General features: G+C 41.7%; 2 protein-coding genes across 4 annotated transcripts; both read left to right on the top strand.

Moving 5' to 3' along the window:
- The first annotated feature begins 2 nt into the window (after positions 1-2).
- Positions 3-8,433, top strand: LOC124275431 (2-(3-amino-3-carboxypropyl)histidine synthase subunit 2-like). 2 transcript variants are annotated; one of them, XM_046710998.1, is made up of 7 exons: positions 3-177; positions 794-951; positions 1,668-1,780; positions 3,033-3,253; positions 3,843-4,496; positions 5,630-5,815; positions 8,254-8,433. In XM_046710998.1, exons 2-7 carry the CDS (start codon positions 808-810, stop codon positions 8,373-8,375), a joined length of 1,440 nt encoding a protein of 479 aa, XP_046566954.1. In that variant the 5' UTR covers positions 3-177; positions 794-807; the 3' UTR covers positions 8,376-8,433. The 2 variants fall into 2 exon arrangements, with proteins under 2 accessions (XP_046566954.1, XP_046566955.1); XM_046710999.1 differs by having other exon boundaries at positions 4-144.
- Positions 8,434-14,224: 5,791 nt separating this feature from the next.
- On the top strand, positions 14,225-27,580 carry LOC124275430. Of its 2 annotated transcripts, none has more exons than XM_046710997.1 (4): positions 14,225-14,326; positions 24,074-24,212; positions 25,301-25,376; positions 25,422-27,580. In XM_046710997.1, the coding sequence occupies exons 2-4, from the start codon at positions 24,103-24,105 to the stop codon at positions 26,655-26,657; spliced, it is 1,422 nt and encodes a 473-aa protein (XP_046566953.1). In that variant the 5' UTR covers positions 14,225-14,326; positions 24,074-24,102; the 3' UTR covers positions 26,658-27,580. The 2 variants fall into 2 exon arrangements, with proteins under 2 accessions (XP_046566953.1, XP_046566952.1); XM_046710996.1 differs by having other exon boundaries at positions 14,225-14,337.
- The last annotated feature ends 401 nt before the right edge of the window (positions 27,581-27,981 follow it).

Below are 27,981 nucleotides of genomic sequence, written 5' to 3'. Positions count from 1 at the left end.
GCAAAATTGAAAACAAATATGGCTGCGCCCATGGACATTTTTGACGCACATGATGAACACATTTCTTTCCAGTATTTGTGTACAAAGCGAATTTGAAAGTCTAAATTAAGGGTTGTAAGAAACGAACACATACCCAAGATATGTGTAAGGATTGATAACTCTGACAAGTTTGTAAAGGTATTTCTCGCGATTAGAAAATCGTTGTTGTTACATGTAGAGGAAGGGAGATAAATCTGTTGATTCAACTTCTCATTCCCTTAACCAGCTGATGACAGAAGTAACATCAGAAACCTTTTTCACGTTAATCCATGTTTACATGTAGTCTATTGAGACTATGCATTTTAAAGTAAATATACAAAGACTGCCAGTGATCAGCCTATGAGAAGATCCTGATTATTGGATATTTTAGTTTCATCTTCTTCAATGTTTATGCTTTTGAGTTTGTACATTTACTGCAGCAGCCTGGATACTATTCTCTACATTCATTTAGGTTCACTATGTGCTCTTGTCTTACAGAACGCCCATGTGCCCACAAATTATGATAAGTGCTAGACTGTTTATTTTTTTACTTTAAAAGGCGAAACTGTCTTTTCGAGTTTCCTTACCATTAAGCATGTATCTCTTGTAGAGTAATATGTCATCAAATTGACCTCGCAGACAAATTAGTGTTAAGTTATTAGAGTTGAGCTTTTACACACCAGCATAGTACCTTGTCAAAATCCTCATTGTTGTCATCAGCTTAATCATTTAGATATTATTCAAGGACGTGCTTACATTAATTTTTATTTTCAAGATTGAAGACTGAAGATGACATCAGCATTTTTCTCACCTGATGTTGTGAATCGGAAGACAGATGTTGATGTTCAGACAGATGTAAAGAATGATGATGTCAGTAGAGTGTATGAAATTCAGAGATGTACTGAATGGATAAAATCTGGCAATTTCTCAAGGGTAATTATACATGCACTTGTTTTTCATGGTAATATCTATCTCCATATGGTAAGAGTTCCTCCTGTTCCCCCATCCCAAATAATGTTTATAAATTAACATATACTAAAATCATTAACAAAACTTAACACAACAATAACTAGAGAACTCACAAAAATGACTAAAAGTCCAAACTTTAAGTTAGGGTTAGGTTTTGTGTTAGGTTTAGGGTTAGGTTTAGAGTTAGGCTTAGGGTTGGGGGAACGGAAGGAACTCTTTCCCTGCATATTATGTTCTCCTAGAAAAATACACCATTTATGCACTGAAAATGTCATCTGACAAAAAGTGACATCATATATACCTGAAGTTTTCTATTCAATTAAATATTCTTATGTCAATGAAGGTTGTGGTATATGTTAAAACAATGTTGTATAATATTTATCTAAACATTATAATCATACATGATATGTATGAAACTGAAAAGTGTGAACAACTCAAGTAAAACAACTATACTATTATGATATGAATGTTAACGCTAGAGCTTATTCTATTCAGTGTTGACCATGTTCACTGTATGGGAAAGTAGCCTTCCAGCATCTGCAGTATGTAAACATTGGGATATTCAGACTTTAGGGCGTAAATCTGATTATGAGATATATAATGATGTTAATGATATATAACCCAGAAAGATCTGGTTTATTGTGTCTTTATGTCATCCAGTCAGTTCTCTTTATTTGCAGGTAGCAATTCAGCTTCCAGATAATCTTCTCTGTGACTCAGCAAGGATTGTACAGGAACTAGAGAATTCTACAGCTGCCAAACTGTTCATCCTGGGTGATACATCGTATGGAAGGTACATGTTTAGTTTTCTTTATGATCCATTACCGACAAGAATGCTAACATGATTAAACCATACCCTTTACTCTGTGTTATTTACTCAAAATATTCTTCTTAGAACTGTGTTTATGTTATCTAATCATTCCTGATGCAGTAAAATATATACTGATAAGCTTTCCTGCTTCTATTCTGATGTCACTAACAGGACATAATTGTATTAGTGAGTTGGGTTTTACGCCCTTTCAGAAATATTCCAGCAATATCAATGGAAATCAGTGAGACCTATGACAAGAACTCAAACACTCTTTCTTATGACACCAGTGTTACAGGTGCTCTTCTGGCTTTCAGTAACTGCAAGAGTGGATTAATAAGTCCTTCCCATGGCATACCAGTGTATTCATGGCCTATCTCCTCCATACCTGTATGGGGGGATGGTGGGATAGCCTAGTGGTTAAAGCGTTCGCTTTTGAAGCTGAAGACCTGGGTTCGATTCCCCACATGGGTTCAATGTGTGAAGCCCATTTCTGGTGTCCTTTGCCATGATATTGCTGGAATATTGCTAAAAGCACATATACGCGGGCCTTAAGAGGGATGTATGAGGGTAAATATCCCTGCCTGGAAATTGATATCGTTTTGACACAGATCTTTCAGTGTTACAACTCCCATAAAATGGAACACTCTACCAGTCCATCTGAAGCAATCCCAGTCACTGGAACAGTTCAAGTCTCCTATCAAAACTCATCTGTTAAACTGCTATCTAAGCTTCCTACTGTTGACTCTCCTTGCTTGATCTTTGTAATGTTGATCTTTCTAAACAAGCTGAAGTAGTTTCAGTCTCTTTTAATAACGGACAAGAATCTTGAAACCCAGGTCAAGTAAACAGTAAACATAAACTTATTGTTATTCACATTTTCAAACTCAGAGTCGCTTGTCGTATTTAAGAGATAACAGGGGCGCATAACTCTAAATCAAAGTGAACAAATTTGGTACTTCCTGTATTTTACGCTGCGCATTTATCAACGTAAGCCAATTACTATACTATCAATAGTCACACATACTATCGATGCATCGATAGTTTTTTGTTTCTACCATCGATTTATTGCTATCGGAGCCTTAACAATTGCAATCCATCGATAGTTAGATGCATTGTTACAGCACTACATCCATATGGCTGGAATATTGCTGAGTGTGGCGTTAAACAACAAACCAACCAACTATAGATGCGGGTTGGTAAGGGAATAATTTTAATAAATTGTTTTGTTCCACAGTTGTTGCGTGGATGAGATTGCCGCCCAACACAATGCTGCTGACTGTATAATCCATTTTGGACGCTCATGTCTAAGTCCAACCAAGCGTTTGCCAGTTTTGTTCATCTTTGGACAGAGGCCAGTTGACCAATCAGATTGTGTTGTCAAGTTCCAGGAGTTGTTTCCTGATCAGGAGAGCAAAGTAGTTTTCCTGTATGACACATACTATGCATACATTGTGGGTAAGTATACTTTACTGGATATTGTTAGTGTACTGGCTGAGGCACAACTGATCACAACACCTATATAAAACATGTAGACTGACATCAGAACCATTAAACATTTGTCAGGCCTTTTTCCGGTTATTTTGTTTCATGGATCCTCTGAAACAGTATACTGAGAAAATGGAAAATATAATTGAAAATTATAATGTATTTGACATCTTTTATCACTGCCTGTTCGAAAAACATTTGTCAAAGAAATGCATACTTTGTCTTGTCATAATTTTATCATCGCCCCTACCAAAATTTAAGCAACTGAAAAGGGCCTTACATCCCCAAAAAGAACTTACTATGCTTAAAACTTTCATGTTTTCTTCCAACTTGTAAATGCCTATCAGACATTTACAGAGACTCGGTTGTCACCTATTGAAGACCATGCAGTCTTAGACAAGTAAATAATGTCCAGATATTGATTGGTTAAGGGTATTTAACTCTGAATCTGTGCCGCATAAAGCCCATACCCTTCTAATGGAAGATAAATGGAAAATAATGTGTTTTTCAGACACATATTTTGCAATAATGTAAGAAATAAATACATTGTTACTTGTAGATGATATCTTCAATGAACTACAGAAGTCACACAAGTCTTTAGTGTTATCAAGGCTCCTGACCCCTAATTCTGAATCTGGTTCGACCCAAGACAAGTCAAGGGCATCAGTCTTCACCAGGTGCAACCGAACTCTTCAGCTTGGTGATTCTGAAACCATAGACAGCTACAGTGTCTTCTACCTTGGTGGGGAAAGCCTTGCTTTGACTAATCTCATGATGAACTTTAACAAGTGTGCCTTCTATACATATGACCCAGAGTCCTGTATCGGGAGACGAGAGACCCTGAATGTAAACAAGGCTTTGATGAAGCGATACTACATGATTGAGCGAATCAAGGATGCTAGTATTGTAGGGATTGTTGCGGGGACATTAGGAGTTGCCAATTACTTGGAGGTTATCAGTAGGTTGAAAAAGCTTATTAAGATTGCTGGTAAGAAAAGCTACACATTTGTAGTTGGAAAGCTGAATGTTGCCAAACTTGCAAATTTTATGGAGATCGATGTTTTTGTGCTGGTGTCGTGTCCAGAGAACACCTTGATTGAATCATCTGAGTTTTATAAACCAGTTGTGACACCATTTGAGGTGGAAATAGCTCTAAACAGTGATAGGGAATGGACTGGGGACTACATCACAGACTTTCAAGAAATTCTACCAGGTGAGTGTTCGATTGATGGCATGGTGGCCATTGTGAAAATGTCTGGGGAAGGGAGGTAACTCTTGAATCACAAGTCCATATACTTGCCTTTGAATTTTATGATTGATTACATGTTCAAACAGATATAACTTTACTGTGTTAGTTTTGTGTATGATCCTTACTGCAGACACAGACAAAAATTATGAAATTATTAAACCTTCTTGTGTGGTTGATTGTAGTGTTGTTTGTTTAATTGTATTATGTATTTGGTTGAATTGTTCTGTTTGGTTTGTTATTCTTTTTTTTCTTTTTTGAATTTATTGTAATGTTTGTTTATTATGCAGTTCATATGATTGATTTTTCTGATTTTTAATGATACAATTTACAAGTTTAAAGCTGCTGCCTCTATACATGATGTATTGCACCGATGAGAAATGTTTTGAAACAAGCCAGTCATTTGGTCCTAATTAGCTCACACTGACTACCACCGCCATCAACAAAATGCTGGATTGCAGTATATCAGATACCTTCAGCCATTTTTGGGAGGATTTGTGCATCCTGTTTCCTTAGTAACAGCTTCTAAGATATTCAGACAATTATTAGGCATTGCACTGACATGGCTAAACAAAGAGACAATTTGGAGTGCTTGTCGCCCCGACAAGTCCATGTGAGAAAGACCTCTGGAGTTAATGCCATTTTCAGTTACCGAAGTTTATACAGTATATCATGTGTTGGTTGAAATGTGGCCTCAATGGAACATGTACACCTGGTAGTGGTAACTGATGTGGTTGCTGCACACATTATTTTGAACTATTTTAAAAAAACACATTGTTGTATAACATTGTACAACAAGCAAACAAATATGGCCGAGATTTATCCAGTATGAAGCAAGTGAACCACCAAATCATCAAATTCAGTTTTGAATATTTTGCTTTACTGAGCATTTAAGTATTCTGCCTCTGTAATATTATGACTTTTCCGTTTTCTCAGATTCGGAGTAACTGATGCAATCTGTATAAGGTTACTAAAACAATCACTGGAATTTCTGGTCCAACCTTGAATATTTACAAACCTCAGCTGTAATATTGCAAAAAACCTAACACATCTCCTATCCTTTTAAACATTTCTAAAATGATCCATCACCATGGTTACAGGTGCTACATCATATGTGGAGATTCCAGAAGACCAGGATGCTGAAACTGTAGCCGACGTGTCCCTCATCAGCAACCAGATACGCATGATGGGGTCACATGATGAGGCTGAAGGTTTGGCAACCAGTACAGCTCTGGTATCCCGGGACCAGAACATGGCCGTCGCCACGGTCAAGGCCCAGTCAGCTGGTATGTAGAACAGTCCTTGTATCATGTGTATTATAAGCGGGTATGGTTCTACGCTGCTTTTAGCAATATACCAGGGTACTAGGGAAATTGGTTTCACACATTGTACTGATGTACCATTGTACGCTTTGTTGTGAGATGTTACTATGGAGGCATAAGTACTAAATAATACTGAAATCAGTTCTTGTTAATATATAGGGGTGGTGGGGTAGCTCAGTGGTTAAAGCAATTGCTCGTCTCGCCGAAGACCCGGGTTCGATTCCCCACATGGGTACTATGTGTGAAGCCCATTTCTGGTGTCCCCCGCCGTGATATTGCTGGAATATTGCTAAGAGCGGCGTAAAACCATACTCACTCACTCTTGTAAATATAGGGATGGTGGGATAGCCTAGTGGTTAGAGCACTCGTCACCCTGAAAGCTCGTCACCCTGAAGACCTGGGTTTGATTCCCCACGTGGGTACAAGGTGTAAAGCCTATTTTTTGGTATCCCGCTGTGATATTGCTGGAATATTGCTGAAACTAAACTCACTCACTCGGAAATATGCATATGGCGAAAAACATCATACAACCTCATAATTTTCATAGTATGAATATGTTACCTGTAACCATAGCAAAGGAGGTTATCCAAGCCTCAATGTTTACTACTATGTGGATAAATTGATCCTCAAGGAATACTTAATGGCAAATCTAAATGCAGAAAGAATGAAAAGTGTAGTTTATATACGTAAGCAGACATGGCAAAATATTGACTCATTTTGTAGAGCTGAAACTGTGGTCATTATAAGATGTTCACTGGTCTCGAAGGGGACATGGGCTGATGTACCCTTGATGGTGACATTGAATATCACGTTGAGGTATTGCGTTCCATTCTTAATGGATGGCCTGTTCCAATACATCAACATTTTGTACTGGAGGATCTCTGTGGCGTTTTCTGCCACCCATAATGTCTCACACATGCTCTTTGGGAATGAAATCTGGACTCCTGGCGGGCCGTGTTAGAGTTGCTACCACCTCTTCATGTAAGAAATCAGAGATGGCACATGCACAGTGTGGCCTAGCATTGTTGTCCATGATGACTAGCCATGTGTTGAGAGGATGGTCATTGAAATGTGGTACGACAACCCTGTCTAGGATATCAGCGATGTGCCATTGTCCATTCAGAGTTTGTCTGATTGTCACAAGGTCAAGTTTAGAGTCATGTGAGAGTCACCACGGCATGATGAACCCCCTAGATATTTTGCTGAATGATGGGTACTGCAGGTGGTGCTCAGCTGTGATCGTAGCATGTGCATATTGTAAATCAATGGGTGTGCACCCAAAGGATGGAAATGATCATACAGAAAAAACATAATTATGATAGGAATGTTAATGGGTATAGGGGGTAAACATAAGATTTGTTGCAATACTTTTTTCCATGTGTATACATACATCAATAACAGTAACATAAACTCAGTAGACATCAATAAGAAATCAGCGACATCGTCTAGCACAATCAGGCAATAGAAACCACACCTCTGTTATCAGCCAATCAGGAAAAAAGTTCACTCACAGGCATAACCAGGGGTGGAAATAACTTTAAAATTGCTAGCGTCAGTACAGTGGCACATGTAAAATCACTTGCCCTGATCATTTTTCCACTATACCGTCAGTTTTCTTGTTGAATTTTTAAATAAACAACATTATTAAATTTAGAAAGTCAACTGGACACCCGTACAGCGTGATATACAAATTTGCTTGCCCGACAGAAAAAAACACTGGACTTGGATGTCGGGCAATGGGTTATTTCCACCCCTGATAACCTTATGAATTTTTATTTATTTTTTTAAACATTATCATACAAAAACTCCAAAGAATGCCAACCAATTGCAATGGATTTACTTGCCATGTGACGTGTGAAGATCCAAATAAGAACTTATCTTCAGGAACCACTGCTTGTCGTAAGAGGCAGCTAACAAGATAGGTTGGTCAAGCTCACTTGATACACGTCACTGTGTCCTAATTATTTAGATTGACGCTCATGATGTGAGTCACTAGATTATCTGGTCCAGATCTAGTATTAATGGACCGCTAACATATAGCTTGAAAATTGCTGTGAGCTGCATTAAATAACCAACCAACAAACAAACTTGGCAATGTACTTCTGTTTTCATAACAGTTGAGCTTTACGTTTTCATAAGGTCTTTCATATGTGGCACAATACAACACATGAGAACTTGTCATTTGGCATACAAGAAGGTGTATTCACACTCTACCCATGTGATAAATCTAAGTGATGTAAAAGAAAAATGAAGTAAAAAGTAATTTTTATCAGAACTTCAGATCCTTTTTCCCAAGCATACTCGAGGTGATCTTGATGCAGAGTTTCTATTTTCCTCTCCTTTAAACAATATTCATTGTCATCAATCATCAGTAGTCCTCTGTATGTATGTATTTGTTGTAGGGGAGTTTCTGGGAGCAAGAACATGGCAGGGACTTGAACGTAACCTTGGAGATACACCTGTTACCAAGGCAACAGAAGGAAGAAGTGGCATTGCTGCTAGTTATGAGGATGAACCAGCATAAATGTGTCATACTGTATTTTATTTAATAAACACCGTATCACCCTGGTGGTAGAAGCACATCAGTGATTCTTGTCTACATTATATATATTGGCGACCCTTTGCTAGGGTGGTCAGGCTACGTAACTTGGTTGTATCATGCCAACACAACCGGGTGTGGATTGCAATAAGCTGGAGAATTTCTTGTTACCGCTAATTAGGTGGAGGTTTCCTTACATCAACTTCTAAGGTTTCTCAGCCTCTGGATCAGTGGGCGATGGGGGCCTTGTGAATAAAGCAGTGGCTTGTCATGCTGAAGAACCGGTTCAATTCCCAATGTCCATTTCTGGTGTTCCCTGCCGTGACATTGCTTGAATATTGCTAAAAGCAGCGTGCAACTCCCCTCCACTCACTCACTCACTCAACATATCCGCAATACAATGAGCGGTGTGCCGCTCCCCTCCGCTCACTCACTCAACACATCCGCAATACAATGAGCGGCGTGCCGCTCCCCTCCACTCACTCACTCACTAACTCAACACATCCGCAATACAATGAGCGGCCTGCCGCTCCCCTCCACTCACTCACTCACTTAACACATCCGCAATACAATGAGCGGCATGCCACTCCCCTCCACTCACTCACTCAACACATCCGCAATACAATGAGCGGCCTGCCGCTCCCCTCCACTCACTCACTCACTCACTCAACACATCCGCAATACAATGAGCGGCCTGCCGGTCCCCTCCACTCACTCACTCACTCACTCAACACATCCGCAATACAATGAGCGGCCTGCCGCTCCCCTCCACTCACTCATTCAACACATCAGCAATACAATGAGCGGTGTGCAACTCCCCTCCACTCCCTCACTCACTCACTCAACACATCCGCAATACAATGAGCGGCGTGCCGCTCCCCTCCACTCACTCATTCACTCACTCAACACATCCACAATACAATGAGCGGCGCTCGCCTCCCACTCACTCACTCACTCAACACATCCGCAATACAATGAGCGGTGTGCAGCCCCTCCCTCTCTCATTCACTCACTCAACACATCCACAATACAATGAGCGGTGTGCTGCTCCCCTCCACTCACTCATTCACTCACTCAACACATCCGCAATACCATGAGCGGCATGCCGCTCCCCTCCACTCACTCACTCACTCACTCAACACATCCGCAATACAATGAGCGGCGTGCCGCTCCCCTCCACTCACTCATTCACTCACTCAAGACATCCCCAATACAATGAGCGGCGTGCTGCTCCCCTCCACTCACTGGCCCGCTCACTCAACACATCCGCAATATAATGAGCAGTGTGCCGTTCCCCTCCACTCACTCACTCACTCAACACATCAGCAATACAATGAGCGGTGTGCAACTCCCCTCCACTCATTCACTCACTCACTCAACACATCCGCAATACAATGAGCGGTGTGCTGCTCCCCTCCACTCACTCACTCAAAACATCCGCAATACAATGAGCGTTGTGCAACTCCCCTCCACTCACTCACTCACTCAACACATCAGCAATACAATGAGCGGTGTGCAACTCCCCTCCACTCATTCACTCTTAACACATCCGCAATACAATGAGCGGCGAGCCGCTCCCCTCCACACACTCACTCACTCAACACATTCGCAATACAATGAGGGGCATGCCGCTCCCCTCCACTCACTCGCACACTCACTCACTCACTCACACAACACATCCGCAATACAATGGTTGTACCAACATATTTAATCAACAGGCATATCTGAAACATTATGAACAAGATAATCGTTGTTTGTTTTAATTCATTTCCCGTTTTTAATCTCAAAACAATGCCCAAACTACATGTAGGTCAAGCCGCATCCTGTTTTTGCAATGAATCACCTCATTGGCACTGCTGACCCCTGGGTTAGAATTGGTCTTCAGTAAACCATTGGTTGTCAGGTATCCCAGTAGATTGATGCTCTTGCTGTTGATCATTGGATTGTCTGATCCAGACTTGATTATTTACAGACCGCCCAGATATCGCTGGAGTACATAAACTTAAACTCACTCAAAGGCACTGCTTTGCTCTCATTGTTAAGGAGTACATTTTCAACAAATGTCATGTATTTCAGGGTTTAAGGATAACTAAAATTGCACAACTTACAAAATATTGAGAATTTCGAGAGCTACTACACTAAATGTGACTTGTGTACAATCGCTTATAAAATTGACATGAATCTACTTGCTATTCAATTACCCATAAGTGCTTGTTTCAAATCAACCTCAATCCCTGAAAGCTGTTAGGGATAGGATGAATTATAAAGTTATTCAGAATGTTACAACAATACAGGGGGCGGAGGGGTAGCCTAGTGGTTAAAGCGTTCGCTCGTCACGCCGAAGACCCGGGTTCGATTCCCCACATGGGTACAATGTGTGAAGCCCATTTCTGGTGTCCCCCGCCGCGATATAGCTGGAATATTGTTAAAAGCTGCGTAAAACTGAACTCACTCACTCACTCACTACACCAATACGGACACATGTAAAGGAAGGAAATACGTCTTGTTTCAATGCATTATTCGTTCCCTAGTTCCTCTTTCATACCGGTATGTTTCACATATGTTTGCCTCATGAAGTATGTGTAGTCAGATCTACCCTTTGGCCCTTGTGACAAATTTTCTCCAACTTTTTTTTTTATGGGGGGGTTTATTAAGAATAGAACTTATCAACGAACAATATAACAGGAATGCGTAAAACCCATATACCAATCCCCAAGGACAATTTCAGACAAAATTTGAAATGCATGAATTAACTATGCATTTACTCATGCCACCATGTCCTGGCAGACTTTTGGGGCGGTGGGGTAGCCTAGTGGTTGAAGCGTTTGCTCATCACGCTGAAGGCCGGGTTCGATTCCCCACATGGGTACCCTATGTGAAGCCCATTTCTGGTGTCCCCGGCCGTGATATTGCTGGAATATTGCTAAAAGCAGCGTAAATCTAAACTCACTCACTCACTGACAGACGTTTAACAGAACTTTTTAGAAATAGATCACACGACCCAACACTGCCGCTGTTACAGGTCATTGGCTCCCTCCCTCTGCAAGCCTTCTGCGTTCTGCTGTTTATTTTGTTGACAGTTACATAGACAGATTCTTTAATACAAATGCATAAAATCGGTGATTTACAATGTGATTAGGTTGTCTGACAAAACATCCACTTGCACAGTTTGAGATCGATTGGGTCATTGGATGAAGAGATATTTACAAAAAACCGGGTCCACATGCATTTCATGCCAAACTATACATTGAAGATGCGGCTTGGTGAAAACTGATGATGCATTACAGCTTTTTGAAGATCAGGACATCTTATAACCTATTTATTGAATTAGTTGTTTGGACAGTATCACAGTAACAAATACAGTATTATTTGTCCATTCTGATTAATACCCATAGCTTGAGTCTGAAGATTTGTTTGATGCCCCACTGAAAGTGTCAATCCAGTGAGGTTACTGCTTTGAAGTGGAGAAGTTCTCTGCTAATAGATATGAGATGGAGATGGGTGAGTTCAGTTCTATGCTGCTTTTAGTAATATTCAATCAATATCACAGTGGGGTTGGGGGGTGGGGGGTGTTTAAACACCAGAAATGGGTTTCACACATTGTACCCTTTTGGGGAATCCAACCCGCGTCCAAAGTGTGACGATAGAATGCTAGTTCTGAATCAAAGCTTCGAAGCTGAAGGGTCCACTGGTCCTAACTGAATGGATATAAAAGACACTGGGTTATCGAGGATGGGATTGTTTGTATGGCACTGCAGAGGGTAACTCCTAGGTAGTTGTATAGAGTTCATTCTAGAAGGCCCATGAAATATGATGAATCTTAGCTACAGTGTGTCTAATACTAATTCAATGGCTATCATTTTTATCCCCCTGCATGTAATATAGTCGACACCTTGTCCGTCTGTCTGTCCGTCCGCAATCATTTTGTTCCCGGAGCATAACTCAAAAACCGTTCCATATTTTTCAACAATAATTGGTAGATATATCAGACAGAACCTAAGGTGGTGCCTTTTGCTATTTACAGATATTTGTCATTTTTATTTTTCTCGGTTTCCATGGAAACGTTTTGGAGTTAGTCTTAAAGGGAGGGGTGGGCTTCGTTTCTGGAGCATAACTCAAAAACCGTTCAGTATTTTTCTGCAAAACTTGGTAGATATATCAAACAGAACCTAAAGTGGTGCATTTTGCTATTTACAGATTTTTGTGATTTTTTGTTTTCTTGGTTTCCCTGGAAACGATTTGGACTTAGTTTCAAAAGGGAGGGGTGGGATTCGTTTCCTGAGCACAACTCGAAAACCGTTTAATATCTTTCAACAGAACTTGACAGATCTATGAGGCAGATCTTGATGCGGTGCCTTTTGCTATTTACAGATTTTTGTGATTTCTTATTTTCCCGGTTTCCATGAAAACGATTCGGACTAATTCTAAAATAAATCAAGCTGGACTTTAAGTAACTGTCAGATGATTTGTTCTTTCAAATATGTGGGGGCCGGGGGGATATGTCATCTTCTGATGACTCTTGTTACCAAAGGGAGTGAAGGTGTTAGGTTAGTGCCTTCCATTTATAGGCTGTTTGAACGTACAGATGAATTTCACATTAAACAAAAAAGTAAATCAAATAAAGTGAAATTAAGACTGTGATTCTCATAATTTTACCTTGCCAGTTGAACTTTTAAATCTCAGAATTTTATTCAACTTAGGATAAAAGTTGTTTAACAAACGATCATAGTTTGTTAAACCTTGTAGCCTTGTGGTTAAAGTGTTCGCTCATCACGCCAAAGACCGGAGTTCGATTCCCCACATGGGTACAATATGTGAAACCCATTTCTGGTGTCCCCCGCTGTGATATTGCAGAAAGAAGCGTAAAAACAAAACTCACTCACTCACTCCAATTGGGCCCGGTTCTGTACAAGAGGATCCCTTTGTTGCACAGGACCCTCCAAAGGGTTAAAATCGTGAGATATGTGAGGCGGTGCTTAACTAAGTTCTTTGTGTATATTTTACATGCTCTCTAACTAATGTGATAATCTAGTTATGCTGTTTTTCTACCGTTCGCATATATTTGTTATTGACGTGTATTTTTCTCTCGTCACGATATGACGTTGTCATATGAGCGAAATATTCTCAAGCACGACGTTAAACCCAATTTCACCTCACCTCGTCACGATATGGCTGAAATAGTGCCATTGTGACGATGAATGTCAACTCACTCAGCATTGAACAATTGTGGCATGAGCGAAGACGCTAACCATCAAAGGCACTGCAACAGCTGCAATGAGGTTAGTCTGTCTCACAGTCCTTAAAACCGCATTATTTTACCTTCCGCCCAGCTCTTTCTGCAAGGAGTAGCCTAGTGGTTAAAGTGTTCGCTCGTAACGCCGAAGACCCGAGTTCGATCCCCCACATGGGTACAATGTGTGAAGCCCATTTCTGGTGTCCCCCGCCGTGATGTTGCTGGAATATTGCAATGCTAAAGCCTTTATTGCAAGTCTTTGTTTCCTCAGGTTCTAATATTGCCGATGTGACGTTAAATTTTAACTCACTCACTCCTCAGGTTCTGAATCTCCCATCTCATTGGGGCTCCTTTCCAATTTAAAAGGAATTATTTCTATTAAAAACAATATATATTTATAAACTAAAAGTTAGTCTGCGGTGTAGAGCATTGTACCTGCTACCATGGGGCTGTTCTTTAAAATGTGTGTAGTGACGCTTTCTGTTTTGTTATGACACGGACACTATTAAAGCAAATTTCAGTCTTCCACGGCGATTTCAGGTATACATTTCCTTGTTATGTCCTGTAAGTAAATATTCATATTGAAATCCAACACCCGGCATATTGCATCAGACCTGTGGCAGGCAAGGCGATGTTTTGGACCCTTAATCGTTCTAACTTGACGCTCATGTTGAAACACAGGACGGATTCAAGGAAGCATGCAGTAAGGTTTATGTGAGTAGATTATTGTTTTAATCGAGAAAAAACCTCTATGCCTAACATAAGAACTTCATATTGTAAATAAGTCTTAACGGTGTTTCAAACCACATGTCATTCAATATAATAGAGATAATGGTTTATTAGACGCGGTTACTTGCACTACGTGTTTGTAGTTAGTAGCTCACCGTGTGATCCAAAGCAGTTGTTAGTTAAGTAAGAGAATCAATTTGTTTGGCATCGCTTTGTATAGTCGCATTTCACAGCCTGTCTGAATGGTGCTGGAACCCCAGTGTTTTGCCAGTCAAAGACACTGTGATAAAACACGAGACATGCATGTTGTGTATAATGGATGCGAATGTGAAGTCTTGTCTCCGAGCATAGGAGCCTGGCACGTCAAAGGGACGAAACTCTTTTAAGTGAGTGAGTGAGTTTAGTTATACGCCGCTTTTAGCAATACTCCAGCAATATCACAGCGGGGACACCAACAATTGGGCTTCATATATTGTATCCATGTGGGGAATCGATCCCGGGGCTTCGGCGTGACAGGCGGACGCTTTAACCACTAGGCTACCCTACCGAAAATCATTAAACCCAAAACCCCCTATCGTTAGATTATAGATAATACCCAGAAATGCTTTTTCTACAGGTATGGCAACAAATTTAGAGAAGTTGGATTTTCCCTTAAGGTTATCATATATTGTTGAAAGAAACAAAGCACTGCATTGCATATGTGTTGAATAGATGTAGGGGATAACGCTGAGTAAGTTTTATGCCGCTTTTAGCAATAGTCCAGCAATTGGGGTGGGGGTGGGGGTAGGGGTGACACCAGAAATGGGCTTTACATATTGTACCACACATGCGGAAAATAAAACACATGACAATTCATTTAAACAATATTACATTGCGTTTACTATTCATAGTTACAGCCAAGACAAAGAAATTAATCTATAACCACTGCCAGAATTAGCTTTAATGAGTGGGATCGAGTTTCAGTGTTACGTGAGTTTGGAGCTTCAATGAAATTTTATGTCGACGTTTCCTGAGCCGATGTACTTTTTTTGTTTTTTTGGGGGGGAGGAGGGGGGAGATGTGAAATGAAATGGGGTTCAACGTTGTACTTAATAATATTTCGCTCATATGACGACGTGCATGCGTGTGTATGTGTGGCTGCTTGTACTAGCCCAGACTTACGCTGGTTTTATAGTGCCAGCTCACTGAGATAGCATACCGCAATTATGTAAGCGTGAATACCCCACTCAGACACATTGTACTTACTCAGAGCCGACAATTCCTTGAACCCAGTAATTCCAAGTACCATATTTTAACGTCTTTTGGTATGACGCGGCCGGGGAAAGAACCTGCGACCTTCCGCTCTCCAGGCGATCGCTCTTACCACTACACCACGGAGGCGGTTGTACTTTTCTGGACTCAACAGTATAATCGTCTCAGTGGTCTCATATCTGTACTCCGCTTGTCCCGATCTACGGATAACTCGCTTCTATATATAACGAGACTCAGGATCTGAAAATTAACGAGGGGCGGTGGGGCAGCTTAGTGGTTTAAGCGTTCACTTGTCACCCAGTTCGATTCGCACACAGGTACAATGTGTGCAGCCAATTTCTTGTGGCCCCGTAGTGATATTGCTGGAATAACGCTGAAAGCGGCGTAAAACCATACTTACTCACTTACTCACTTAAGTTAACGAGGCTTCGTTGCATATAGGAATGTTGTTTTTTGGCATGACCAGGAAGAACACGTTTTATGGATTGAGAATTTCTTTATTGCAATAGACGCGATGTTTTCGGTGTATATGGTAACACCGTCATGAAGCAAGTGATATTGTTTTTTGCCATATTACAGCTATAGTATGACGGCATTAAATAATTTAATCTGGACAAGACCACCCGTAGGCCACATTCCAATCCATCGTATTCGGGAGACGCGCAATGAAAGTCAGCAAATCTGAACATCCAATCCATTCAAGAGCAAGCCATGTGCTAAGCGACCGAATTGTTATCTGATTTACCCTATGCTAAAAGTCTAACACTGGATATTTTATGTCCTAACCAAGGCAGGCTGAGGGTCATCAGCCGACCATGTTTTACTTGTGTACCTAGGTGTTGTTGTACAAAACAACACTAGCGCTAAGTTACCCTTTAGTCTGTGTTAAGGTAGGAAAGTTCACCTTAGCGCTAAGTTACCCTTTAGTCTGTGTTAAGGTAGGAAAGTTCACCTTAGCGCTAAGTTACCCTTTAGTCTGTGTTAAGGTAGGAAAGTTCACCTTAGCGCTACGTTACCCTTTAGTCTGTGTTAAGGTAGGAAAGTTCACCTTAGCGCTAAGTTACCCTTTAGTCTGTGTTAAGGTAGGAAAGTTCACCTTAGCGCTAAGTTACCCTTTAGTCTGTGTTAAGGTAGGGAAGTTCACCTTAGCGCTAAGTTACCCTTTAGTCTGTGTTAAGGTAGGGAAGTTCACCTTAGCGCTAAGTTACCCTTTAGTCTGTGTTAAGGTAGGGATGTTCACCTTAGCGCTAAGTTACCCTTTAGTCTGTGTTAACGTAGGGAAGTTCACCTTAGCGCTAAGTTACCCTTTAGTCTGTGTTAAGGTAGGGAAGTTCACCTTAGCGCTAGGTTACCCTTTAATCTGTGTTAAGGTAGGGAAGTTCACCTTAGCGCTAAGTTACCCTTGAGTCTGTGTTAAGGTAGGAAAGTTCACCTAAGCGCTAAGACTATCTTGAGTCTGTGTTAAGGTAGGGAAGTTCACCTAAGCGCTAAGTTACCCTTTAGTCTGTGTTAAGGTAGGGAAGTTCACCTAAGCGCTAAGTTACCCTTTAGTCTGTGTTAAGGTAGGAAAGTTCACCTTAGCGCTAAGTTACCCTTTAGTCTGTGTTAAGGTAGGGAAGTTCACCTAAGCGCTAAGTTACCTTTTAGTCTGTGTTAAGGTAGGGAAGTTCACCTAAGCGCTAAGACTATCTTGAGTCTGTGTTAAGGTAGGGAAGTTCACCTAAGCGCTAAGTTACCCTTTGGTCTGTGTTAAGGTAGGGAAGTTCACCTAAGCGCTAAGTTACCCTTTAGTCTGTGTTAAGGTAGGAAAGTTCACCTTAGCGCTAAGTTACCCTTTAGGCTGTGTTAAGGTAGGGAAGTTCACCTAAGCGCTAAGTTACCCTTTAGTCTGTGTTAACGTAGGGAAGTTCACCTTAGCGCTAAGTTACCCTTTAGTCTGTGTTAAGGTAGGGAAGTTCACCTTAGCGCTAAGTTACCCTTTAGTCTGTGTTAAGGTAGGGAAGTTCACCTAAGCGCTAAGTTACCCTTTAGTCTGTGTTAAGGTAGGGAAGTTCACCTAAGCGCTAAGTTACCCTTTAGTCTGTGTTAAGGTAGGGAAGTTCACCTAAGCGCTAAGTTACCCTTTAGTCTGTGTTAAGGTAGGGAAGTTCACCTAAGCGCTAAGACTATCTTTAGTCTGTGTTAAGGTAGGGAAGTTCACCTTAGCGCTAAGACTACCTTAAGTCTGTGTTAAGGTAGGGAAGTTCACCTAAGCGCTAAGTTACCCTTTAGTCTGTGTTAAGGTAGGGAAGTTCACCTAAGCGCTAAGACTACCTTAAGTTTGTGTTAAGGTAGGGAAGTTCACCTTAGCGGTAAGACTATCTTGAGTCTGTGTTAAGGTAGGGAAGTTCACCTAAGCGCTAAGACTACCTTTAGTCTGTGTTAAGGTAGGGAAGTTCACCTAAGCGCTAAGACTACCTTTAGTCTTTGTTAAGGTAGGGAAGTTCACCTAAGCGCTAAGACTACCTTTAGTCTGTGTTAAGGTAGGGAAGTTCACCTAAGCGCTAAGACTACCTTTAGTCTGTGTTAAGGTAGGGAAGTTCACCTAAGCGCTAAGACTACCTTTAGTCTGTGTTAAGGTAGGGAAGTTCACCTAAGCGCTAAGTCACCCTTTAGTCTGTGTTAAGGTAGGAAAGTTCACCTAAGCGCTAAGACTACCTTAAGTTTGTGTTAAGGTAGGGAAGTTCACCTTAGCGGTAAGACTATCTTGAGTCTGTGTTAAGGTAGGGAAGTTCACCTTAGCGCTAAGACTACCTTTAGTCTGTGTTAAGGTAGGGAAGTTCACCTAAGCGCTAAGTTACCCTTTAGTCTGTGTTAAGGTAGGAAAGTTCACCTAAGCGCTAAGACTATCTTGAGTCTGTGTTAAGGTAGGGAAGTTCACCTAAGCGCTAAGACTACCTTTAGTCTGTGTTAAGGTAGGGAAGTTCACCTAAGCGCTAAGACTACCTTTAGTCTTTGTTAAGGTAGGGAAGTTCACCTAAGCGCTAAGTTACCCTTTAGTCTGTGTTAAGGTAGGGAAGTTCACCTAAGCGCTAAGACTACCTTTAGTCTGTGTTAAGGTAGGGAAGTTCACCTAAGCGCTAAGACTACCTTTAGTCTGTGTTAAGGTAGGGAAGTTCACCTAAGCGCTAAGACTACCTTTAGTCTGTGTTAAGGTAGGGAAGTTCACCTAAGCGCTAAGTTACCCTTTAGTCTGTGTTAAGGTAGGAAAGTTCACCTAAGCGCTAAGACTATCTTGAGTCTTTGTTAACGTAGGGAAGTTCACCTAAGCGCTAAGTTACCCTTTAGTCTGTGTTAAGGTAGGGAAGTTCACCTAAGCGCTAAGACTACCTTTAGTCTGTGTTAAGGTAGGGAAGTTCACCTAAGCGCTAAGACTACCTTTAGTCTGTGTTAAGGTAGGGAAGTTCACCTAAGCGCTAAGTCACCCTTTAGTCTGTGTTAAGGTAGGAAAGTTCACCTAAGCGCTAAGACTACCTTAAGTTTGTGTTAAGGTAGGGAAGTTCACCTTAGCGGTAAGACTATCTTGAGTCTGTGTTAAGGTAGGGAAGTTCACCTTAGCGCTAAGACTACCTTTAGTCTGTGTTAAGGTAGGGAAGTTCACCTAAGCGCTAAGTTACCCTTTAGTCTGTGTTAAGGTAGGAAAGTTCACCTAAGCGCTAAGACTACCTTAAGTTTGTGTTAAGGTAGGGAAGTTCACCTTAGCGGTAAGACTATCTTGAGTCTGTGTTAAGGTAGGGAAGTTCACCTAAGCGCTAAGACTACCTTAAGTTTGTGTTAAGGTAGGGAAGTTTACCTTAGTGCTAAGACTACCTTAAGTCTGTGTTAAGGTAGGGAAGTTCACCTTAGCGCTAAGACTACCTTAAGTTTGTGTTAAGGTAGGGAAGTTCACCTAAGCGCTAAGTTACCCTTTAGTCTGTGTTAAGGTAGGAAAGTTCACCTAAGCGCTAAGACTACCTTAAGTCTGTGTTAAGGAAGGGAAGTTCACCTAAGTGCTAAGACTGCCTTAAGTTTGTGTTAAGGTAGGGAAGTTCACCTAAGCGCTAATGCCCCCATTTCACTGGGCTACGACCTATCAAGACTAGCTACTCCGACTAGTGCCGATTCGTCACCTACGATATTATCGTTCTCAATCGGCCAGTTTTTGTTTATATTTCCTTTTCTACGCAGTATCTACGGTTAACCATCGTAATGGACGATGAAGAGACTGTAGACTTACGTATAAATGCCGATAACACCGCGATTAAGCACCCATTGTTGATACGATTTCACCAAGTATTGGTCGATTGGCTACGTTTAAATCACGTTTCTACGGCGATATATCTACGATTCACTTCCGATTCCTCATGATGCTCGCCGACACAGTGATGTAAAGCTTACGATATCGAAGACTCATTGCCGTAATTGCCGATTACACACAAAGATTACCGATCGACGCCGAGTACAGTACGTATAATTGCCGAGTAAGACACATAAAATCGGCCTCCAAACCACAAAGTGGTCCCGATTCTGGGCTATGAAAGCTGACGATGACAGCCGATTCTTATTATCTACCAACATGCTCACAGCTGCACAACTACTTCTGCTGCAACAACATTTGGGATTGGAGATAGATATCTATCAATACGGAAGGAACCAGGCACCAAGAAGAAGAAGAAACAGAATCGGTTTTGGGTACGTCCGTTCTTATCTGAACTCAGATTCGATGACACGTCTTCTTTCTTAATCAATCTGCAAATCCCTCCATATGTTTGATGAACTGCTTAATTCCCCGTCTCCCGGACTTGCCAAAAAAGACACCAACTTCAGGAAAGCTCTGCACCCTGGTCTGAAGTTAGCAGTTACCATAACGCATCTAGCCTCTGGAGACAAGCACCCCTCCCTCTCCTACCACTTCAGAGTGTCAAGACACGCCATAGCCATCTTTCTCCCAGAGGTGTGCCAAGCCATTGTAGACCACTTCAAGGATACAGTGATTGCATGTCCTGTCACTCAAGGGGATTGGACGACCATCAGTCTGGAATTCGAGCAGAGATGGAATCTCCCCCATGTTGTTGGTGCCTTCGTTGGTCGTTGGAAAACACATCGGGACTCGTAAGCCACATGGTAGTGGAAGCCCCTACCACAAGTACAAGGGTTTCTTATTCATTGTCCGGTTGGCCATTGTAGACGCTAATTACAGATTTCTATGGGTGGACGTCGGATGCCTGGGTCATATGTCAGATGGACAAATCTTCAATGCCTCAGAGTTGAAGGAGTGTATAGAAGATGGCAACATATGCTTGCACGAACCTGAACCATTGCCAAATGATGATCTGGATATGCCTTACTTCATACTTGCAGACGATGCATTTGCCCTTCGTCAATATGTAATGAAACCCTACTCAAGAAGAGGTCTGTCAGAAGCTGAACTGATTGCTAACTACAGGATCTCCAGAGCATGAGAGTCGTGGAGAATGCAATTGGTATTCTTGCAAATCGATGGCAATGTCTTCTCAACACTTTGCAACAGGGTGGTGGGGTGGGTGATCTCACCCTCTTCCTGTTGGCTGTTCTCTTTGTTCTTGCCATGTTTCAATGTTTCCATTACAACAGTTGAAATTAGAGTGATGTTGAGGCTCGCTGACTTGGTTGACACATGTCATCGGTTCCCAATTGTGTAGATCGATGCTCATGTTTGGTGATCACTGGATTGTCTGGTCCAGACTTGATTATTTACACACCGCTGCCATATAGCTGGAATATTGCTGAGTGCGGCGTAAAACTAAACTCACTCACTCACCAAGCGTGTCTGGAATAGTACAGGAGGGATCCGCACACGCAAACACTCATTCGTAACTACTCGCCTCGTTCCATGACCTACAAGAAGACGCCATCCGGCTTGCCGGAATGACACGAGTAGTTACGAATGGCAAACACTCCGTACGCACGTACACAAACACCCGTGTGCATGTACGCAGTTATGTAAGATCAAACATACTGAACGTCCAGCCAAATTCACCCAACGAATTCAAAGAAAGATTTCATCACTACGGATCATCTTCAGGGCATCTAAGTAGCACTGGTTCAGTTTCTAAGCTATGAGTACACGGAAGTATTTCAGCCTGCTTCAGCGCAGCAAACTCTGGGAACCAGGCTGCGATGTATTTGAACATGGACGCCAAAACCTGTTTATCTGTATACATTCCTCGAGAAAAAAACAATTTTTTTAGGACCGCCGTGATGTTCTAGTGAAAGTAGTATAGAGTCCTTGCCAAGTGCTACCGGAAGGACAGAACATGAAAACGGCGTGTCACTTCCGGTTCGTAGGAACTGTGCCCATGATGCGTACACAACTCCTCCCAGTAAAATTTCAGTGTTGTAATAATGCTGTGCCACAGACATGATTTAGGGTGCTTGGTTATGACTTAACATCGATTTAACGTCCCACGATATCGAGAGACCGTTTCGGCATTTTCTATAACGATAAAAATCGTAACACCGTTCTGTATGAATGCACATTGTCATTTCAGAAAGTGGTCAGTTGTTTCATATATTATTTTGGGGATTACACTTTCTTCCAAATTACAAATTCTAGAACTAGTTGTTTTGTTCTGATTCCTATCCGGTATTCGAAACAAGTCTCTCAGAGTCAGGCACCTAACCGGAAGAACGCAAAATCGGCTATCTAACCCACTCAGCCAGCGCTACTTTACTGAGATGAGAAAGTGTAATCTCAAATAGTTGTGTGAAAAAATGTGTATTCTTAGTACGAGTCTTTGTCGGACACCAATATGACAGGTAATTCAAAACTGTAAATATAATGTTTTGTGATTTTAATAATATATAGTGATTGCGTGAGTACGGACTGACTCCACCTTTAACAATATTTCAGCTATATTACGAATCCGGGTACATAACAAATAGGCTTTACACATTGTAGATATGACAAGAATCGAACCCGTTTCTTAGGCGTAATGAAGCTAGAGTTATGCACCAGGCAACCACATCGTCTTTGTATATATGTGTACAGAATCATGCTGACATCCAATATTTACAAACAATATTAAACAAATTTGTCCCAGCCGTGTCTGGGATTAACGAGTTAGTTTATCACGTGTTTCAAGATACTAGCTGTGCTCATTATCAGTGACCTTGATATTTTCCCGTGTAACTATTTTAAGAGTATAACAGTGCATGAAACTTAATTCCTAAGTCTAGATAGTAAACGGGAAATATTTTTCAGTTTAACAGCAGGAAATATTTCGTTTGAAATGCTTATTAAGAGACAGTCTGACAACTTGAATTTTAAACTGAACGTTTTCGAAACTAACACTAACCAACGGTAAGATATCGGTAAATGGGACTATATATACTCATGCCAATAATGGTTGTCACCCCTTCAAAAAATTTTAATTGAGAGGGGTGGGTGTGTGGGGGTTGGGGTGGGGAGGGGGTGACAACCATTATTGGCATGAGTATGTTTTAAATACAAATCGAAAAAACACCCCTAGGCTATAATCATCACTGAAAGAGACTATTGTTCTCTGAAGATTCAAACTATTCATGAACATGAATTATGAATAACTATGAAATGTTAAAAAAACCCAGATAAGCGTGTCCTGCCCTACCCATCGCAAACACATGCAAAAATGCAGGGACAGGGTGTTTTACGCATCTTCATCGATAACTAGATGTCTAAGTTTCCTTAACGATGCCCATATAAAGGAACCTGCACATTCTCAAGGACAAACGTAATGACAGACTTTGCTCGTCACATGTACGTATAAACACTCATGATCACCCGTGAAGAGCCGGGTTAGAATTGATCTTCAGCAGCCCGAGCTTGTCGGAAGAGGCGACGAACGGGTTCGGGTAGTCAGGCTCGCTGACTTGGTTTGACAGTGCTCATGATGTTGATCTATACATTGACTGGTCCGGACTCGATTATATTCGGACCGCTGTCATATAGCTGGAATATTGCTGAGTGCGGCGTTAAACAACAAATAAAACAAACATTGTTACACACACACATTTGATGGTATTCTAATACAACATTTTCCCTAGCACATAATTACTAAGGAAAACATGAATTTTTAAAAGCCTAATAGTTGAAGCGTTGTTTCGAGCTCGTCATGGGGAACTTCCTTTCTTTTAAACCCATAAAGGTACAACGTGTGAGACACTTAATTAGTGAGTCCGCAGTGATTTCAAGGATAATGCTTCTAGTAGCGTAAAACCTCACTCACTCACTCACTCACTCACACCTATGGAGGCGGTTGGGTAGCCAAGTGGTTAAAGCGTTCGCTCGTCACGGCGAAGACCCGGGTTCGATTCCCTAAATGGATGCAATGTGTGAAGCCCATTTCTGGTGACCCCCGCCTTGATATTGCTGGAATATTGCTAAAATCGCCGTATAACTACACTCACTTGCTAATATGCTTTTTTTTTACAGGAGGCAGTAATCACATTCCTGCTGGGGGAATGGGGATTGACACTAACACAACCGCTCTAGTCCTGATATGTTTGGCAGGGAGTGTTATCGTCATCCTGCTCCTTGTAGTCATGTGTTTCCAACTAGGACTAGTTGACAGGTGAGTGACTCTGCACAACACTCTACAAACAAATAACTGGTGTCTGTACCTTGTCACTGTAATGCAACGTGCGAGACATTTTCAAATGTTCAACTAAATCAGTTCTAATTACTTGTTATTTTGCCGTAAATATAACATCACCGCCAAAGAAAAAAACGGTTATCCCACAAGATCAGTTTCATGTCAATGGGACTAACATTGTATGAATGGGTCACTGAATATCACCAGTGATACAAGCTGATCGGACAATAGTATGCGTGTGTAGCAGTCACTCCAGCATTACAATAAGTCTTGCGATAGGTACATCATCGAACAATGGTGAAACGCCGCATGCCATACACTCCAGCATTACAATAAGTCTTGCGATAGGTACATCATCGAACAATGGTGAAACGCCGCATGCCATACACTCCAGCATTACAATAAGTCTTGCGATAGGTACATCATTGAACAATGGTGAAACACCGCATGCCATACACTCCAGCATTACAATAAGTCTTGCGATAGGTACATCATTGAACAATGGTGAAACACCGCATGCCATACACTCCAGCATTACAATAAGTCTTGCGATAGGTACATCATTGTACAATGGTGAAACACCGCATGCCATACACTCCAGCATTACAATAAGTCTTGCGATAGGTACATCATTGAACAATGGTGAACACCGCATGCCATACACTCAAGCGTGTTTAGGGTAACCTAGTAGGACGTCATGCCGAAGACCCGGGTTCGATTCCCCACATGGGTACAATGAGGGAAGCCCATTTCCGGTGTCCCCCGCCGTGATATTGCTGGAATATTGCTAAAAGCGGCATAAAACCCATGTGTGGTAAGGGACTGGGGTGACCAAGCCGTGGAATTTGATGCGAATAGTCCCGATAGTGATCACTGTCCATGATTCAAGATCACGATTTCGCCAAAGCTGTAAACGTTCAAGAAGTACATCGTTGTAAGTCCATGTTTAGTGTGACGTTGACGCTATATATTTATCGACTGATAAAATGAGGATTTAAACTCGAATATTGTTTGTTATAGTTATTATATGCAACCCCTTATGCTGACCATTGGTATATGCTTTCCAGAATAAAGAAGTCACATCGGACACGTTCCAGGAGGTCAAAACGAGAGACATCTGAAGGGGGCGTCACACAGAGCACACCAACACCAGGGAAAATCAAAATACAACCTTTAAGCCCCACGTATTCTTTATCATTGGAAGATCCTTTGAAGACGTCGAACGAACCCGGTCTGAAGCCGTCAAATGAACCGGTTGATACTTTGGTTCAAGATGAATTTGATTCATCTCCAGAAGGAACGGAATGCAACATTTATGAGGAATGTCTTGAAGACGCATCTACTGCAACTGAAACTGGCAGAGACCTCAACACATCCATCTACCTGTACATGAACAAATCTACAAGAGACGTCTCAACAAGAAGCTCTAATTGTGTCCCCCCGGGTACATCATACCTGGTTGATGACCACTCAGGAAGTAGTCACAGGGGATGGACTGATCGGCACAGGTCGGTACCCGTAGCCCGTTGTCCTCCGTTATGGACAAATCCTGAAGTAGAAATAATGACAAATGAAATTCAGAGACCAGAACAAGAGAGAATCAAACCACGCTTAACACATTCAGTTTGTGAACCACTACGAAGCCCTCTTTCCCTTCCACCTAGGCCATCGATTGACATTTCAGACCATGATGAATCCTTTGGATCAGCTGAAGATCTGTTCAAAGGGGGATGGTGGAAGTCAACAGAATCCTTAAACAAAGGAGACAGCATCGATGATGATGTCTTCAAAGACGACGATTTAACCTCCGCAGTTTCACAGAGCGAAGACAAGATGGCATGGCGGAAATCAAAGCAATCACTGAAGGAAGATAGTCTCAAGGCTAACTCACCCTTTAATGGGGATTGGCGTCTATCCAAACAATCTTTTAAGGGAGATCTTCTGAAGGCAGACGGCACATGCAATAGGGATTGGTTGTCATCTAATCACTCATTAAAGGTCGATGGCTTCAAGACTGATAACATCTTCACGGGGAGATGGTGGGAATCAAAGGAATCATTGAAGATAATTGAATTTGAGAATGAGGACATCAAATTTAGAGATCCCATAAGAAGAAAATCTTTCTCTGGTCCAAGTTGCTCTTCCAGGAGTGTCTATGTATACATGAAGACAGGCACATCGCCTGATTCTGGTCGATCTCCTCCAGAAGACAAACGAAGAAGAAGCAAAAGCTTAACCCTCCCGGATGTCTTTAAGGAAAGTACCGGGTATCAAGCAGATCTGACTCCCCCTTCCCTGTCTGTGTGGTACCCACCAGACTTTACAGAAAGCCTTCAGTCTCCCCCGCCGCCTCACTCACCACCCAAACCGTGTACATCCCCAAACTATGTCAACTTTCGTGGAACTCTGCCAAACCGATTCTGACTGGTTAAACCACGACATATAATGTACACAGCAGTGTGTAATTGAAACTGTAGATGTGTGACTTTCAACCATATACTGCAGTACTTTTGCCGATGTGAAATGGTACCTTCAAGCGATTCTGAATCGCACTGACATTGGTCTTTTCTGATATTGGGGCGGTGGGGTAGCCTAGTGGTTAAAGCTCTCGCTCGTAACGTCAAATACCCGGGTCGATTCCCCACATGGGTACAATGTGTGACATTGCTGGAATATTGCTAAAAGCGGCGTAAAACTAAACTAACTCACTCACCTCTTTTCAGGTATTCCCCCAATGTTAAAGGATGCGACGAAATCGTGTTGGATGACCAATATACGCATCTGACTAAGCTGTGACAATTATGTGTATTCAACCTTCGTGCAAGACGAGGATCATGTGGTTTCAAATGTGACCAAAACTCCCATGAACCTTCACTAAGCGCCACTCACCCAGCTTCCGTTGAACGCTAAACTTTCAGTTACGATAGTGGTCTGATCTTGGGTTTTGAATCACGCACGCACGCACGCACACACAAATCATCTCTGGGCCCTAACACCACCCCCCCCCCCTTATCTTTCTCTCCCTCTCTCACACACACACTACATTAAGGTAAGACGTGTTATAACTGTAATGCCCTTAAAAACCTGGTTAAATTCAACTTGTTCATTCACTAAATTACGACAACACGAATATCTCCCTTTTATCAGAGTCCATCCTCAACGATGTCCTAGCCTAAACCACTAACTCTCCCATCTATCACCATCACTATACTATTTTCTTTGTCACATTGATTCTCTTCCCTTTGCCCTCAACTTCACCTCAGTCCATTCAATGCTATCACAGACCTGTGAAGGTCCGGGTTAGAATGAACCTTCAGTAACCCATGCTTGTCGTAAGAGGCGACTAACGGGATCGGGTGGTCAGGCTCACTGACTTGGTTAACACATGTCATTGGTTCCCAGTTGCGTAGGTCGATGCTCATGCTGTTGATCACTGGATTGTCTGGTCCAGACTCGATTATTTACAGACCGACGCCATATAGCTGGAATATTGCTGAGTGCGGCGTAAAACTAAACTCTCTCACTCACTCATTGCTATCACATCTTCATCAATATCTCATTAGAATGGTCACTGTCCTTTCCTTCATCCCAGATAGCTGAGAAAACATCATCATCGTCGTCAACATCTCCACGTCGTTGCCGTCATCATCATCATCATTATCATCATCAAAAGTCCCTTTACAGTTTATAGTATACCAAGGATTTCTGTTTTCCGCTGCAGGAGAGTATGTACAGCACATTTTCTCCT

Source organism: Haliotis rubra, unplaced genomic scaffold (genome assembly GCF_003918875.1).
Source record: "Haliotis rubra isolate DU_JTF1 unplaced genomic scaffold, ASM391887v1 Scf2, whole genome shotgun sequence".
In the NCBI taxonomy this organism is placed as follows: Eukaryota; Metazoa; Mollusca; class Gastropoda; order Lepetellida; family Haliotidae; genus Haliotis; species Haliotis rubra.
The sequence above is the reverse complement of the archived record's forward strand: the minus strand, read 5'-3'. Positions and strand labels throughout refer to the sequence as shown.